Source organism: Monopterus albus, unplaced genomic scaffold, assembly GCF_001952655.1.
Source record: "Monopterus albus unplaced genomic scaffold, M_albus_1.0 scaffold39.1, whole genome shotgun sequence".
Classification (NCBI taxonomy): domain Eukaryota; kingdom Metazoa; phylum Chordata; class Actinopteri; order Synbranchiformes; family Synbranchidae; genus Monopterus; species Monopterus albus.
Window position 1 is genome coordinate 2706429 of NW_018127919.1, and position 17458 is coordinate 2723886.

Genomic DNA, 17458 nt, shown 5'->3' on the forward strand with positions numbered 1-17458 from the left:
GTTGTGATATTGAGATAATAAATAAGACACGGCCATTCTTTGTCTGGAGTCTTCACTTGATGGTCTGAGTTACCATTTTATTTTCATCATTCTGCAAGGCCATTCATCTGCACAGTTGTTGTTTCATGCATTTTAATTCAATTATAGAGTAAAATCACCAGTATTATTACTCAGCAACTTCAGGTTTTACTAGATCATATTCACTGATGTTGGTTTCTTAGTGCCACTGCAACAGTAGTGCTGAAGGTTAGAAATTAAGGATTGATATTTATTTCTTTTTATACATACAATACATGACCTATGATAGTACACATGATGCTGTTTAGTCTCCTTCTTGTCTTTTTCTGATTTAACACCTCACACATTCCCTTTCAATCAGCTTGCATCATTTGGTTTCTTAAGAGCTTTGATTTTTTTCAGCCAATTCAATATGTATACAAATTATTATACCATTTTAATTATACTTTTAATTACGTTACATTTATTTCCAAAATACTTAACGTGGTGAGGAGTTAAACTAACAGGCTGCTGGAAGTTAAAACAATGTTGAAACAACTTTTCCAGCTTCATTCAGTGTAAACCCTGCCTGCTCGGTCAGCCTGTCTGGTTGGTCTGCCTTAATTATGACAAGCTATAAGAATATCCTGCTGTTAGGTGGTGACAAAAACATCCTGAGAGTTTGTTCCACAGTACACAAATACAGCTTAAGCCTCAGTTTCACCTCTCTATTTGGGACCTTTGTACAGAAATTATTAGACAACTGTGTATATGTAATCCTGAGAGGGTTTATAGGAATTTTTATGATTTCTAATTTTTTATATGCATTATACACACTTTTCCATTAATATATTACTTGGATATTCCACTGCTGATACTCAACCATCTGTTGGCAACATCAGTTGTATTTTGCTGCATTTATACACGTGGCCTGTGTAATTATGACTTTTTTAACCTGGAAGAAACACATTTATTTAGCTAACACAACGTTTATTTAACCATATTAAGCCAGAAACTCAACTGCGCACTGCTATTCTCACAACTTAAAAAAAAATGTGCCTTTTTGTGTCAGTTTAGTCACTAATTAGTATTAAATGAGCCAAAGTGATTTTTAGCACACAGTGCATATTATGAGTGTGTGATAATATAACAATAAACCCTTGCCTTCTTAATGTCCTGAATGTCTGTATGCACTCATGTAACAGACTTTGCTATGCACCTTGGTATCCATTTAAGTTACCTTTGCCTCTTTATGCATCGATCCATTTAAATTCCCATGATCCCCCAGTGTCTCTGCAGTTTCTAGGTGTGGCAGAGCACAGTGCGTCACAGCTTCCCCTTGTTTGTTCCTTGTCTGAATCACCCCAGCTTTCAGTGCACTAATACAGGTAGGCAGTTTCAAATGGTACAGCCAGGTTTGTGACTGTGTCTAGCAATACGAGTGCTTTGAAACAGTTGAATCTTTGCCTTTATTGCATGTTTATGACCCATTGTGAACACCACAGATGACTCAGACCCAGTGTTGGTGAACAGGGCTCGATCCTTGTTCTAGGTTAACTCTGACATACATTATGATTCATCATGGAATTACTCTAAAATAATATCAACAGTTTTAAGAGAAATTTCATTTTTATTAAAAAAAACATACAACCAAAACATTGTGTATAAAAAACAGTCACATAAGCTTATTCCACCTACAGCAGAATGCTATTTTTATATTTGTCACCAACTAATCTGATGCTGAGGCAAGACTAAATCATCTACTTTATGAAAATAAGATCCCAAAATATGAATCAGTTTTCTCACACTCAACCAGAACAATTTCAAAGATGCCAGTTAATGCTGCCACACGGTGCACCCTAGATGCTGATTTGTGTTTTATTTCTGAGAATCTGACACGAACCAAAGCAAAAACAAAGTAACCTCTGAGGCCTCTGTGAGCATACAGAGGCAGAGTGATGAGGTGGTGTGTTTGGATTAGAGCACCCCAGTGTTAAAATGAGAGTCTGTGAGTCATCGTTCCTCGTATCGCTTGACTGGACACTCACAAAAATTATTTCCCAACCAAGAACTGCACACGCTTTAAAGTAAACATTATTGGTGCAACAAATGAGGGCACATCCATTTTTATACAATTCCCCTACAGAAACGTGAAGTGATCCATCAGGAATTGCAATTATACAACTAGACACAGTGATTCTAATGCCAATTAAACACCTGATTGTATAACATCACAGAAAACATACTGTCACGCCTGTGGTTGATCTACCCGAAGCTAGGACCCCAATAGTTCACAGATGGTTAGAAACAAGTGGAGAAAATAGTGGCATAGCACACTAACAATGATCGACAGTTGCTACATTTCGGTCAAAAGGACAAAAGAAAACACAATTAAGAAGCCAATCACATGAGACTTTCAGCTTCTCCATACACAGGTTGAAGGAGGTTTCAAGTTATAGTATGTTTTACTTGTTCAAACTGTAAAACAACAAGACAGAACAGAGTATGCTGGCACTATTTAAAACATTTTTATGCAAAAATCAAAGTTTTGCCTCATTGCTCATTCTCTTATATCTTTATTACTCAGCTGCCGTGAGGAGTAGATAAATGTGCAAATATTTCCTTTTCCTCATCACTGCTAATCAACCCCATGTATAATACAATGGAAAAATAAATATTTCTGTGGAAGTGAGCTGGCCAGGGACCCTTCTGCACATGCTGGGTGGAGAAGGTGTCTCATGGAAGCAGGTCTGATTTGTGAAGGAGTACAACAGTACAAATACAAACAGGGTGCAGTAGCTTTTTTTTTTTACCCAGAAAAGACAAGGGAAAAAAAAACATACCCTTAACAAAAAGCATCCAATTCTAACTTAAAAACTGAACTGAAGAACCATAAAACAGTCAACAAAAGCAAAAGGAAGCAGGAAGAACATTTAATGTTCATGTATTCTACTGAGCATAGTCCCTCTGAGTCCCCAGTATTGCTAGTATCCAGATTACACTGGTCTACTGGTCTTGCCTTCAGCCACAGACAGAATAAATCTGAATGATGTGAGCGTTGGAAACTAAGGCTTATGATTTTGAAGAAAAACAAAAGTATCAAATCAGTGACCTTTATTGATAATGAGCATGTCAAATGGTGCTAGTGAGAGAACTGGTGATCACAACTAGAATGGGAGCTTTGCTGAATTACTCATGGGGGAAACCCAACAACAGAAAGAGAAAGGTAAAACGTGTACTGTTTTTGGCATTCTTTCATCTTTCTTTGGTGACAGGAGTAAGAAACGTTGACGAAGGGAGGACAAAGAGGAACAGATATAGTGTTTTATTACAGGATATGAAATAAACTGGACGAGGAGGAGAAGAGCAGTGTGGCATCTTAAAGGCTCCTCCAGCGAGCAGTAAGGCAGAGGTGAGTTAATCAATTTGGAGAGGCTCCATGTTGAACAGTAGCTCTGTCGATCAGGGATGTAAACTCCTTGGCAACGTCATGAGCACCAGCCATCAGTGTGAGAGTCAGAAGCAGTCTCAGGTAAAAAGAAAATCATATATTCATATATTATATATACACACTTGTACAAAAGAAAAGGAAAAAAATCCCTGCAGTACTCGTGTAAGAATAATTTTGTGAGGTTTAAAAAGGGGCGACGTGTCAGTGGCTCCAGCCCATGAGGTGGCTGACACGGGCTTTCTCAGTCATACGACGTACCCGTCCTGAGCGGGACATGCCCAGGTTGAGGGGGTCTTCCTTTGACCCATGGCCATCATCCTCAGAGTCGTCCCTGTACATAACTGTCCTGCGTCCCTGGTTGCGTGTGTTGACCCGCCGAGTCTTGCACTGGCTGCCTCTCGCATTGCTAGCTACTACTGCTGCAGCTGCAGCCTCACTCTGCACCTCATCAGAGTTGTCTCCATCATCATCATCATCTTCATCATCATCATCATCATCATCTTCCTCCTCAGGCTCCTCCTCCTCCTCTGGCTCCTCCTCTTCATCGTCATCCTCCTCCTCTCCCTCATCTTCTTCATGTCTTAGATCCACCTGACGTTGCTGTTGCTGCTGCTGCTGCTGCTCTTCCTCTTCCTCCTCTTCTTCTTCCTCATCCTCCTCCTCTTCCTCCTCCTCCTCCGCTGGCAGCTGCACTCGTGCTCTTTTAGGGCTCTGTGCCGTGTCTTCTCCTCCTTTGTGTCTCCTTTTCCCTGAGGCCGCCACCTTACCTTCAGCTGAGAGGCGTGCTGACAGGCGGGGGGCTTTGCTGTAATCGTGATCTCCCCCTTCCATGTAGTTCTCTGCCTCTGAATCAGAGCTGTTATCGCTGTCAGATGATGATGAGGAAGACGAGGATGATGAGGTGGAGGAAGACTCTGACGAGGAGCTGTTGGATCCAGACACCTCCTCGTCATCGTAAGCCTGCACGGCCTCTCGCCCAGAGCTGTTTCTTAGACGCAAGTTACGCTGGTGCCCTGATGTTGACACAAGAGGGTGGTGGATCATTTCTGCATCATAACATCACATTAAAATGAAAAGTGCCGAATGTTATCACTTATGATACCTGACTTCTTCACTGGAGTTGCCTGGCTGAGGGTCACCTGATACAGCCCTTGGTTTCTGTCCTCGCTGCTTGTCCCTGAACTTGGGGAAGAAGGCTGCATGTCCTCCTCCTCTGCTACACTGCTGCTGTGCTGAGCTAAAGTAACAACACAGCGCTAATTACTCCTCATATATGTAGTCACAATAATGCAGCAGTGTTATGTATTACTCTTGATCTTCAGTAATTATATTAATAATTCTTGGATTACTGAAAATTGTACTACTATTGTACTACTATCTTACATAGTATATTGTTACTGTATGTTACAACATGCTGAATTTCAATTTATGTCAATACTGCATCTATAAAGGATCATTTTACCTTGGCTCATTTTTTCTGCTGCTGCTGTCAGCAAGTATTTGCACCACATACATAAAGAACAGTGTCAGAGGAGACTGGATTATTTGCTAAGTGAAGATACTCTCAGTATTTTCTGTGTACGTATTGTAAATGTAACCCTGCCACCAGAGGTTGACAGCCGTGCTAGTGGCTCTGTGAGGCGGTTCTTGGAGCTAAATGCTAATGCTAGCATGCTTACATGCTCACAGCAACAATGCTAACATGTTAGCCAGTATAATATGCACCAGGTTCACCATCTCAGTTTAGCGAGTTAGAATGCTAACATTTGCTAATTAACACTAAATATTGATGGGAATGTCATTATTTGGTCCCAAATGAGAGATTACGGGATTAGCCAAATCACTGCAAAAACAACTGTGGGGGACATGAATTTTTAAACAGAAGTTTATGGCAACAAACTATTTGTATACAAAGTAGGCAACAGCAATCCAAAGCAGTAACACAGAGAGAAATTGACTGTTTTTAGAATAATTTCTGTCCATGTCTACAGTGGAATCATCCTTTGTTAGACACATTTTGATACCAAGAACTTTTAGAAGGAAATGACATTGATTTTCTGACTGGGTAATAAATTAATAAATAATGATTACTACTGTTACCAACACAACAGATTGCAGCAAAAACAGTAAGACAAAACAGTGTAGTCATACCTTCATATCGTCTCTGAGAACGAGTCTTTGTTGAGGTCTGGGATTTTTTTGGCTTTGACACCTTCCCTGACTTGTGCTTCCCTTTAGGGCTAGGCATAAGGAAGCAGACAAAACAAGCAACATTTCAGAATACTTCACTTCGTCATTTAAAATCAGCCTGCCAGGGTGTATGCAGCTTTCATCAAAACCTAGGACTCTGAATGACCTTTTCTTGACCAGGACTTATTTCTTAACAGAAACTACAGTGCATCCAGAAAGTATTCACAGCACTTAACTTTTTCCACAACTTGTTAGGTTACAGTCTTATTCCAAAATGGATTCAATTCATTATTGTCTTCAAAATTCTACAAATACCCCATAATGACAACATGAAAAAGGTTTGTTTGAAATCTTTGCACATTTATTAAAAATGAAAAAAAAAATAAAATAAAATAAAAATCATGTACACAAGTATTCACAGCCTTTGCTCAATACTTTGTTGAAGCACCTTTAGCACCAATTACAGCCTCAAGTCTTTTTGAGTATGATGCTACAAGCTTGGCACAACTATTTTTGGGTAGTTTCTCCCATTCTTCTTTGCAGTACCTCTCAAGCTCCATCAGGTTGGATGGGGAGCATCGGTGCACAGCCATTTTCAGATCTTTCCAGAGATGTTCAATCTGGTTCAAGTCTGGGCTCTGGCTGGGCCACTCAATGACATTCACAGAGTTGTCCTGTAGCCACTCCTTTGTTACCTTGCTGTGTGCTTAGGCTTGTTGCCCCGTTGAAAGATGAACCGTCACCCCAGTCTGAGGTCCAGAGCGCTCTGGAACAGGCTATCAAGGATGTCTCTGTATATTGCTGCAGTCATCTTTCCCTCGATCCTGACTAGTTTCCCAGTTTCTGCTGGTGAAAAACATCCCCACAGCATGATGTTGCCACCACCATGCTTCGCTGTAGGGATAGTATTGGCCAGGTGGTGAGCGGTGCCTGGTTTCCTCCAGACATGAGTTCAATCTTTTGTTTCATCAGACCAGAGAGTTTTGTTTCTCATGGTCTGAGAGCCCTTCAGGTGCCTTTTGGCAAACTCCAGGCGGGCTGACTTGTGCCTTTTAGTGAGGAGTGTTTGCCATTTAGCGACTCTACCACACAGGCCTGATTGGTGAAGTGCTGCAGAAATGGTTGTTCTTCTGGAAGGTTCTCCTCTCTCCACAGAGAAACGCTGGAGCTCTTTCAGAGTGACCATCGGGTTCTTGGTCACCTTCCTAACTAAGGCCCTTCTCTCTCAATTGCTCAGTTTGGCTGGGCAGCCCATTCTAGGAAGAGTCCTGGTGGTTCCAAACTTGTTCCATTTACAGATGGAGGCCACTGTGCTCATTGGGACCTTCGATGCTGCAGAAATTTTTTCTGTACTGTTTCCCAGATCTGTGCCTTGATACAATCCTGTCTCGGAGATCTCCAGACAATTCCTTGGACCTCATGGCTTGGTTTGTGCTCTGACATGCACTGTTACCTGTGGGACCTTATATAGACAGGTGTTTGCCTTTCCAAATCATGTCCAATCAACTGAATTTTTCACAGGTGGACTCCAATCAAGTTGTAGAAACATCTCAAGGATGATCAGTGGAAACAGAAAGCACCACAGCTCAGTTTTGAGTGTCATGGCAAAGGCTGTGAATACTTATGTACATGTGATTTTTTTTCATTTTTAATAAAATTGCAAAGATTTCAAACAAACTTTTTTCATATTGTCATTATGGAGTATTGTTTGTAGAATTTTGAGGACAATAATGAATTGAATCCATTTTGGTATAAGGCTCTAACATAACAAAATGTGGAAAAAGTTAAGCGCTGTGAATACTTTCTGGATGCACTGTGTATCAAAGGGAAAAAAAGAACAAATAATTGTAGTATTTCCAATGCTGATTGCAGGCTGAATGGTAAAACTAGCCTCAAATCAAATGCAAAACATTTGAGACGCTTTGAGGAGTTGCAGACACCCTGTGTATACTGGAATAAAACTAAGATCATTCAATAAAGTGGAGTGTTGAGTGACAGCTTTGTGAATGAGCCTCAGTACCTGGGGGATAGACTAATAGGCGGGGAGCTGCCACCATTGTGCAATCTGGTCCTGTAGCTGAGTCTCTGACGAGTCCGCCGTTCATTCTGAATGGCAGACTTGTAGTCGGAGATGATAGAGATGATGTGTTTTTCAAAGAAGGCAGACAGGCTGAGGGTCATGCTGTAGATCTAGATATAAAACGAGAAAATTGTAATGAAACTACTAAAACTATCACTTTCTCATACTTTACTCGGCTGATCATTACATTGCTTCCTCAATCTCAGGAACACTACTTCACCTGCGATTTCTTGTTAGGTGTGTATGCTTTAGAGTTGCTGAAAATGAGGCGGATGTCTTTTGCGAACTCCACTGGGTTTTCGTAATTCCCCACTACCAGTGCCTCTGACACTGTACCCAGATCCATGGGTGTGTCGATGATGTCTCGATAGTCCTGAACAAAAGAGAGATGGAGAAAGGAAATGTTCAAGAGATTCATTTCAATTTGGCTATCGTTTATAATTCTACACCTATTGCATGCATTTCCACTGTTGTTTTATTTTAAGTGTTCTCTTGCTTCGGTAGTGTTGTATTGTCAAGTGCCAACTGTTCCCAATTGTTTTACCGGATACTCAAAGAGATCCACAGGCTGTCTGAATGGCTCTGAATCCGGGGAAACAATCATTCGATGCAGAAGCTCTCTGCATTGACCTCTCCAGGCTTTCACATCCAAAACCACACCACGCTTCTTAGAATTTGCACTGGCTCTCTGGCAAAGAGAAAATGAAATTAACTAAGGGATTATTACCAATAATTTTAAGCCTGTGACAGTCTAACATGGATTGTTGTGGTACACCAGACTCTGGTCCTTCTTACCCGATGTCCTGTTGACGTCCCTGGAGTGTCAGAATCCACATCTAACTCAGCCTGCAGGGGAGCAAATACAAGCCCTAGTAAGTATTTACAGCCAAAACAACACTAAAGAAAAGCGGTTAGAATGCAGTAATCTCACCTCAGCTTCTCCTCCACTGCTGATCTCAGACTTCAGTTTGTGATACAGATCCAAGATGTCTGTGCAACTTTGGTCCCTAACAGAGACAGAGGGTGAAGGAATCCCATAATGGCGTTATAATGCCCATAATGGCCACTTCCAGTGTTACAGTAGGACTGAGGTGGTGGTAACAAATTCAGTGGTCTTACCCGATGTAGTGTAGGAGAACGTCAGTCACCACCTTGGCAGCTGCTACAATGGGACTCTGGGGTTCATTGAAAGTGCGAGCATTGTGCTCAATGTAGCGCACCTCCCACATTAACGCAGATATCCGCCTGCAGCATGGAAGAACACTTAGGCATCAGAACTATGAATTCATGATAAAGGAAAAAAAAATGTGTCTGGTTGGGGTTACATATGTTGCACCACCTGTAGAAGCGGTTCTCCAGTCGTTTGTGGATGGTGCTGAGGTCAGTGGGATACGCCACCACAGTGCAGTACAGAGGGTAGTCCTGCAGATTTACTGGTGATGCAAATGCCTTGGCTATATCTGTGGACAAACACAAATCAAAACAACATCAGACTTAATAAACTGTAACAAACAAACTATTATCAACACTTCTGACCTACCCAGTGTAAGAAGCTGATCGATCCCATGGATGACTCTCTCACAGTCTTCATCCCGTGTGTGAGCCCCCCATTCTCCTTCCTGAGGCACGTATAGCAGAGCCTTTAGCTCCTCCTCGGATACCTCCACTCCATCATCGACATGTTCTGGCAACGCAACTGATGGAGCCACAAAATGGAGTATTTAGTTAGCTCAACATACAACATATCACAAAGAAAAAAGAACAATAAATAATTATTAGCCACACCATCCGATAACATACCTATCTAGGTGGCCAGGGTATATTTTTACAAAAACAACACCTGTTGGTTCAATATTTAGCATGCAATAATAATAAAACACACAACACATTCGTGTTTAAGTGACTTCTTGTTTCCACTATTGTGCTACTGAATTAAAATGGGAGAATACATTTTGCACTGACCTAGTAAAAATGCCAGCAGTGGAGAAATGTCTACTTGGCAGTATAATTATGTCAAAATAAAAGAAAATCGGCAGCAGCATGTAGTTTCGAATTCTAGGGAGTGGTCTAAAGTTCCCAGCTGTTAACTGCCCAGGAATACCTAAGCGCTTGTCATAACATCTCTAAATACTAAAGATACTAGGCCCTTTTGTCTGAAAAGCACATGGCTACCTTTTATGGAAAATAAACGACAAATTATTTTCTTGCTTTACCAATATGTAAAGTCCAGGGGGTTTTCAACCCACTGGTATTTATGTGTATACTAAATTGTTACAGACAAAAATATGTTGATTATTATCTATACAAAAACATTTTAAAACAAAATCTAATTTTGGAATGACAAAACCTTGTGTTGGGTACTTTGATACTTTATGGGGTCAATCAAATTACTTCAAAACCACTGTTTATCTAAAAAATGTTTTTTTCATTTTTATTTACTGATGTTAATGTTAACAAGGCTTAAGGTTGTGGTAAATAGTATTACTTTTTACGTTATGAAACTGCTTTGAGTGCACAAATATGCCAAGGAATTGAAAAATAAAACTAATGATCTGTATCAAATTTGTAATAATAATAATAATAATAATAATAATAATAAGACACACACACACACACACACAACTGATTTGAATGAATACAAAATTTGGGATTTCTGTACCATCATCTTAAACAGATATGTGATCATTCTGTGCAAACACAGTTCACTATGATATTTTGCAACACCTCTAATATGCATAGTGAATACCTAGGATTTTTTTGTTTGTTTGTTTGTTTTGGTATAAAGTACTGATACACAACCACTGTTGTCAACCACAAAGTGCTACACTTCTGAAAAACTGAGCTCTAAAAGACAATTTTATTTTACTTTTTAAAATAAATTTAATGAGAAAATTTGTAGAATTAAATTAGTTTTGTATGTCGGAATTAAATACAAATGGTATATTGTCCTATAAATATATTCATCTGCAACTTTAATGTGAAAAAAGTTTAAAACTTTGTCAAATCTTTTGAGTCTTGCCACACTTTGTAATCAAATCATGTTACAAAAATACACAGATTTATGATTAAGTACATTTCTCATAATAACACTACTGACCTTCTTCAGGAATAGGCTCCATGTCCCACGGACTCATCTTTTCCCGCTCACCATTATCCCACCTGATGAAACAAGAAAAAAACAAAACAAACATTTATCTGTGAGATTTCTGATTTATCAAAGCAGAACACAGTATTAACTCAGAGCAATGTTGATACATGTTGGAGTTAAATACTCCTCCAGCATCCATGAATACTGCAGAGACATAGACATACTTTACTGCATAGCACTGAAACAGGCTATCTGGATACTCTGGCTGCAGAGGCTCCTGGTCCTCCACAGAGCCAAACCACCAGGCATCATCGATGATGCTGCGGAACCTCATACCTGAAGAAAGTGAAGAGGAGAAAGAAGCAAACACAAGTGAAGGATGATACACTGTCCTCAACAATTAATATGAATGGTAAACACATGACAACAAAAGAGAGCTAGGGAGTGACCAACCTGGCTGCCAGTTGTGCTCTTTAGCCTCATTGTAAAACTGCTGCAGTACCAGAAAATCTATGACATCAGGCATGTCATGGTACCTTGGGAGTGCGGGAATAAAAAAAAAAGTGGTGAAATACATGTACTTAAAATTACAGTAAATTTCATTTATCTATGATCTTGTATATACTGAACAGAAATGCTCACTTTAAGGAGAAAGACTCATTGGTCATCTTCCCTGAGACTGGGTCCAAGAAGGCCAGTTTTAGGCAGCAGAGGGTAGGAGGTCCCACTTCATATTTAATTCCAACCACCTTCACAGATTCCTGGTCCTGGAGGAAGGAAATAAAAAGGTAAGGCTCCAAGTCAAAAAAAAGAAAAATTAGACATGGTGAGATATGCAACAGAAGCTCCCAAGCTTGTTCTACTCCTGTGAAGGGCACTGTTACAATATAGTGTGTCGGAGCTTGTCTCAGATGAAGAAAGCTGTGTGATTGATGACATTCAAAACTTCAGATGTCACCGGGCCTTCAGAAGGCAGTACACTGACTTACCTTTTTTTTTTTTTTAAACTTTTCAGCTTAACTATTGTTAGGGTGATTTTTAGTTTTCTCTTTTTCAAAGAAAAAGAATTCTCCTCACACTATGACAGGCACATTAATATAAAAAGAGGAGAGAATTTTTACCCATGAGACACAGTGCCCTTTGACATGAACAGACGTTAAGTCTAGCTTTGGCCCCTCTCTCAGAGTATATGTAGAGGTATTTTGCTTTATTGTTGCCTATGCATATGTGGGCGTCTATGTACACAGAGGGTGGGCGTGTTTCTGTTTTAGTGTGCAAATATCCTAAGTATGAGAACATTTCAAACTACTATCAAGTAATAATGTATTAAAAAATTACAGCACCATTTAATTAATACCTTTCTCCAAACACATCACATTATGACTTAACTACACTAATAAAGTACATATTTAATGGTGGAAGGCAGCACACTGGTGCAGTGTTAGCACAGTTACACTATAGCAAGAAGGTTCTGAGGTCAAACTTTGTAGCCAGCGGGCCTTTCTGTGTGGCGCTTGCATATTCTCTCCATGTGTTACTGTGACATATTGCACACTGACATCTACATTTAATTAACATTAACAAAGTATTACAGATTCACATTACAGGCTTCTTGGACTTGAAATATCAGAGGTGTTGTAGTGCTTCGGCCACAGCCTTGGCTGCAGTACATTTTACAAAACACCAGATGTCACTGTACGTGCTTTGTTTGAAGCCACAAGGCTTCAAATCTTGTCTTAGCCCAAACAGACAGAAAGTCCCAAAGGTTTATAAGGCTTCATCTGCCCATCACAAAGAAGGATGAACACAAGTTAACACCTTTTACATGTTTAGCAGAATTTGTTATTGTAGCTCATTTGAAACAAATGTGGCAATCAACTGTGACATTTTGCATACTACCGGTGAATTTAGATTCAAGATTGCTGCCACATTCTTTCATCTCTCTGCTCCACAAGAATGGCAACAATGCATGAGGCATTATGGAAAAGAGATTTTGTGGAGGCCTTAAATTTTCCACCAATTTGTACTCATGGCAAACTAGAGTGGAAAGTGAGCATGATCATTTCACAATTTCAGGAAGACACAAAAATTGCCTGTTGCATTCAGAATCTCCTGCTTTGTGTAATAAAGCATATAAGGGCCTGTACACAATACTAGCTTTAAAAAAAAAACAGTGCTTCACCCTGAGGTTGAGTCTGTTCCACGGCTGTTTCTGAGGGTTAATGCTGTAGGCCTTGGCTCTGCGGACTGCCCGGACATAAGCCTGGTGGCCCTGTTTGAAGTAGATGAGCTGGAGGAGGACAAGAATGTCAAGATCATAACATATGTCAGTGTTTTCACTACATAAATTTTTATAAATTTTGCTAAATGACTGAAGCTGCTGCTTCCAAATATTATGAAATGTAATGATGTCACAGAGGGATTTTATTATGAAACAATGGATACAGAAAGTGGAGACGCACACCACGAGTGACACGCAACTAAGGCGGGAGGGAAGAGAAAAAGAAAGAAGAGAGAGAGAATGGTAGACTGAAGTAGCTAATGATAAAATAGATTCTACAGTTTAACCCTAACAACCCATCAGCACAATTTGTCCACATTCTTGGAAATTCACACCCCTTACTTTTGGTTCCATATCTCACAAAGTAACATGATTTGTTGTCATGAATCTCATGTTAAAATTAATGGCTTGACCAGCTCAGACCTGCTCTGTCCAACCACTCACCAGCTGCGTGTTGATGTCTACAGAATTTTATGATTCAACAAAGAAAACATGTCTGCTGCTGTGTTTATTGCTGTACTGCCCAGTTTAAATTCTGATCTCACACTCTCTATAGGCTATTAAGTAGTTAGAGAAAAAAATGAAAAACAGAAATACAATTTAATACAACGCAAAATGAATAAATAGGTTCTAAAGTTCCACTTTATTTTGCGTGCACTTTCTCATGCATGCACCATGCATGCAAAACCTTGCTTCCCTGCTGCTGAAAACAAGTCCTAGAGGTAATGTAATGTATTTTCCTGTTTGAGAGCAAGACTAACTCTCCTTACCTCATCTCCCATTTGTGGAACAAAAGGAGAGTGGCGTGGGATGGTGTCCATTATCCACGATGGTGGCAGCCACTCCTCTGCATCAAGTCCAGCCAGAGAGGATGTGGGTTTCTGAGGGTTCACAGAGCACACTGTTTAAGTACAGAATTTCTCCTGTACTGTGTGATCAAGCTACAGTGAGACAGCTTGTTAACATATAACTCACCTGTTTGGTTTCCTTGGGCTTCTTCCTCTTCTCATTTTCCCTCTTCTCCTTTGCTTTGTCATTGCCTTCTTCCTCCTCAGAGCTGCTGTAATCTGGGGGCTGTACAGGCCTCCTGGTTGGCCGTTTTGGTGGCTGAAGGTTAATCCCAGCATCAGCTGTCCAATCTGAATATTCACTGGACGAGTCACTGAGAAGGAAAGAGGTGTGTTAGTGGGTGATGATAACTACTACAACTTGAAAACACTGCTCAGATATTTACCTTGAGCTGCTTTCACTCTGCCACCGAGCTTCACCATCAGAGGAGGCATCACTCTGCTCCACCTGTTCTGCTGCCTGTCAACACAAAGACAGGAAGCAACTTTATTATCATGAATGATAAGTAACAGATAGTGTTTGTTTCTGGCCTCATGACATTTACATTTAAAAAGCTCTTTAAATTATACAATCAAAACATCATATTAATTGAATCTGAAGTGAAAGTTTTAGTAACTTATTTTAAAGTTTTTCCAAATTCATTACAAAATAAGTCATGTTTGGATATGTAGAGTAGAAGGATGGAACATACCTCTCCATCACTGTCGGAGTTGATGTGGCTGAGACGTCGGCTGCTGAGATTTCGACTCCTGCTCCCAGGACGGCGAACTTGAGCTGAGCGAGTCTGATAGGTGTGGCGCTGCTGCTTTTTCTTAGACTGCAGGGAGCGCAGCCGTGTAGTAAGCGGCTCGCTCTACAAAGAGCAGAGGGAGAATGAAAGTGAGGAGAGAAGGAATAAACTGGCTCAAGGTATCTCTGACAACTGTGAAGTGAAGAATAGTATACCTTGGGCACACAGGTCACTGGTTTCTTCCTCCTCTCTGCATTGTATAGAGAACATTCCATGTCGCCTTTGGCTCGTCTGCACTCCTCCGACACTCTAATAAAACATTAATAATAAAACGCTCCAACAAAATCATTTCCATCATGGAATGTCCACAATTACTAAAAAAAAACATATATAAAAAGACCTGATGAAATTCCCTCTGTCTGCCTCACCTGAATATCCCTTGTGGCACTTCATTGACTACCACTCTGCGGCTCCAGGCCAAAAGGTCCCTCTCAGTGGCCACTTGACTGCGCAGGGTGTTATACTGCATCTGCCATACACCGCCCATCTGCCCACTTCTGTGGAGTCCAACAACTGGAGAGGAGGCCACCACTTCTCCCATGTCTCCAGCTGTATTTAAGAAGACTTTTTTTTGGTTGTGAATATACACTCAGCCACTTCATTAGATACACCTGTACAATTGCATGCAATTCAACACAACACCTTCACCTCAACATCTGTGTCTATGAAGCTCAAAATGTTCCAGTTTTTGGTAACAACGGTCATAAAAGTATAAATTCAATTACACGTTTATTATTGAGGTCACAGAGGTGTCTATATATTTTTGTCCTTACAAGCTACATACATGAAAGGGTCAAAATATTATAATATTAAAAACACCTCTGAATATAATGTAGCCCAGTACAACACCACCTTCAACTATGACCTCGGTAATAAACATAATAATGACAATTTCAAAAACTGAAACATTTTGAGTTTCATAAACACAGATGTTAAGTTGGAGGTGTTGCACTGAAGTGCACATAATTGTATAGGTGTACCGAATAAAGTGGTCAATGAGTGTATGTTACTATGACACTTAATTACAATCTAGTATCCACGCTATGGTCAGGAACATAGTTTTATAATAAGTAATGTAATGTAAAAACAGACATACCCCCTGCCTCTTCAGCCTGCTGCTCTGCATTCTGCCGCTCGTCCTGCTCATTCTGCAGCTGTCTAATAAGATTGTCCAAGAGATTTTCTCCATTTTCTGCTGTTTGCTGGCCAAGTACCTGCTCAACCAACTCTCCATCACCTAAGCAACAAAGAGGCAAACTGTGGGTCAAACTGTGTCAGGCCTATTCCCTCAGTAAAAACTGTGAAGGCAAAGAGAGAGCAGTTTTTACTGTTAGTCATGTATCCCAGCTGAGGTATTAGTTGATCCTCCTTGCAGTTCTCTCTTCCTGGCACTAGTCGCTGGTAGTGAGGAGGGTGCGGATTCCCATCAACATCCACCAGGAAGGGTGGTGGCATGAGGTGTGGGGCCTGCTGCGTCTGCTCGTCTAGGACGTAATTATTAGAGTCACGAATAAGAGGACGGTAGTCCGTGTGGAAGAACATCTGGTCAGGAATCTGGAAGCAATCAAGAGTAAATCTGTGTTGATAATGAGGTAAAAAGAAACTTACAATACAAAGCTTGGATGCAACCACAGATTCATGTGGCCTAACTGTATTAATTCTGAATATTGTTCCTTTAAAAATAATACATTATGAAGTGAATGTTAAGGGTAAATAAATATATGGCAAAAAACACCGAGGACCAGTATGCCGAGACAAGGAGAGTATGAAGGGGTCGCTGGACCCTCAGTTGTATGAAGAAACACGCAGGTATATTGATATCTGCGAGGGCAGATGAGCGTTGGAACTAACAATTAGCAGGAACCAACAACAAGTATGATCCACGTACGGAATGAGGCAAGTGATTTGCTACAGAGGTTAATAGTTTTTGAGGGATTGGAATTTGGTACTGAACACAATTGGACCACTGAACAACATTATCATGAATCGGACGATGACTTTGACCCTGAAAAAAACTTTTTTAAGAACTCTGAAAATAACTGCAAGTATTACACGGATGAGCAGTTTAACAGCAATGTCAAGACTGAAAACAAATTATCATTAATTCACTTCAATAGCAGAAGTTTATACGCAAACTTTCAGAGTATAAAACATTATCTTAGTAGTCTTACACATTCTTTTAATATAATTGCTATTTCTGAAACTTGGATGAATAATGTAAGGGGAATGGATTTTGACCTTGATGGCTATAACTTGGTATGCACAAACTGGGAAAATAAGATGGGAGGTGGTGTGGCCTTGTACACAGATAAAAACTTTTGTTGTAAGAAAGTGAAGAAAATGTCAAGGGTGGTGGATAATTTACTCGAATGTGTGACTGTAGAAATACTCGTGGAAAAAAAGAAAAATGTTGTAATAAGCTGTATTTACAGAGCAGCATAGAAAAATTTAATGACTGGATGGAAGAAAGAAAATTACTTGACAATAAGTCATAAATTAATGTTCATATGTGGTGACTTCAATATAGATTTGTTAAATCCTAACAAGCACACAGGAACTGAGGAGTTTATTAACACAATATATAGATGCAGTTTATACCCAAAAATTACAAAACCAAGCAGAGTAACAACCCAGCATGCAACACTAATACTGTAGATAATATATTTACCAATGTTATTGACAGCAAAATGACAAGTGGATTACTTATAAATGATATTAGTGATCATCTACCA

At 40.0% G+C, this 17458-nt stretch overlaps 1 protein-coding gene across 1 annotated transcript in view; it reads right to left on the minus strand.

Moving 5' to 3' along the window:
• Window positions 1–2830: 2830 nt before the first annotated feature.
• Window positions 2831–17458, minus strand: part of brwd3 (bromodomain and WD repeat domain containing 3) — a 22940-nt gene continuing 8312 nt past the window's right edge. Inside the window, exons 18-41 of the mRNA XM_020598872.1 lie at window positions 16055–16280; window positions 15823–15963; window positions 15095–15290; window positions 14882–14975; window positions 14628–14789; window positions 14322–14395; window positions 14063–14249; window positions 13858–13968; window positions 12989–13096; window positions 11449–11573; window positions 11260–11342; window positions 11031–11142; window positions 10816–10877; window positions 9259–9414; window positions 9058–9178; window positions 8838–8963; window positions 8650–8725; window positions 8514–8564; window positions 8263–8406; window positions 7939–8091; window positions 7659–7828; window positions 5600–5688; window positions 4551–4685; window positions 2831–4461 (exon numbers count right to left, since the gene is read on the minus strand). Of these exons, the coding sequence (XP_020454528.1) occupies window positions 3650–4461; window positions 4551–4685; window positions 5600–5688; window positions 7659–7828; window positions 7939–8091; window positions 8263–8406; window positions 8514–8564; window positions 8650–8725; window positions 8838–8963; window positions 9058–9178; window positions 9259–9414; window positions 10816–10877; window positions 11031–11142; window positions 11260–11342; window positions 11449–11573; window positions 12989–13096; window positions 13858–13968; window positions 14063–14249; window positions 14322–14395; window positions 14628–14789; window positions 14882–14975; window positions 15095–15290; window positions 15823–15963; window positions 16055–16280 (3714 nt within the window). The 3' untranslated portion in view covers window positions 2831–3649. The remainder of the gene's footprint in view (window positions 4462–4550; window positions 4686–5599; window positions 5689–7658; window positions 7829–7938; window positions 8092–8262; window positions 8407–8513; window positions 8565–8649; window positions 8726–8837; window positions 8964–9057; window positions 9179–9258; window positions 9415–10815; window positions 10878–11030; window positions 11143–11259; window positions 11343–11448; window positions 11574–12988; window positions 13097–13857; window positions 13969–14062; window positions 14250–14321; window positions 14396–14627; window positions 14790–14881; window positions 14976–15094; window positions 15291–15822; window positions 15964–16054; window positions 16281–17458) is intronic.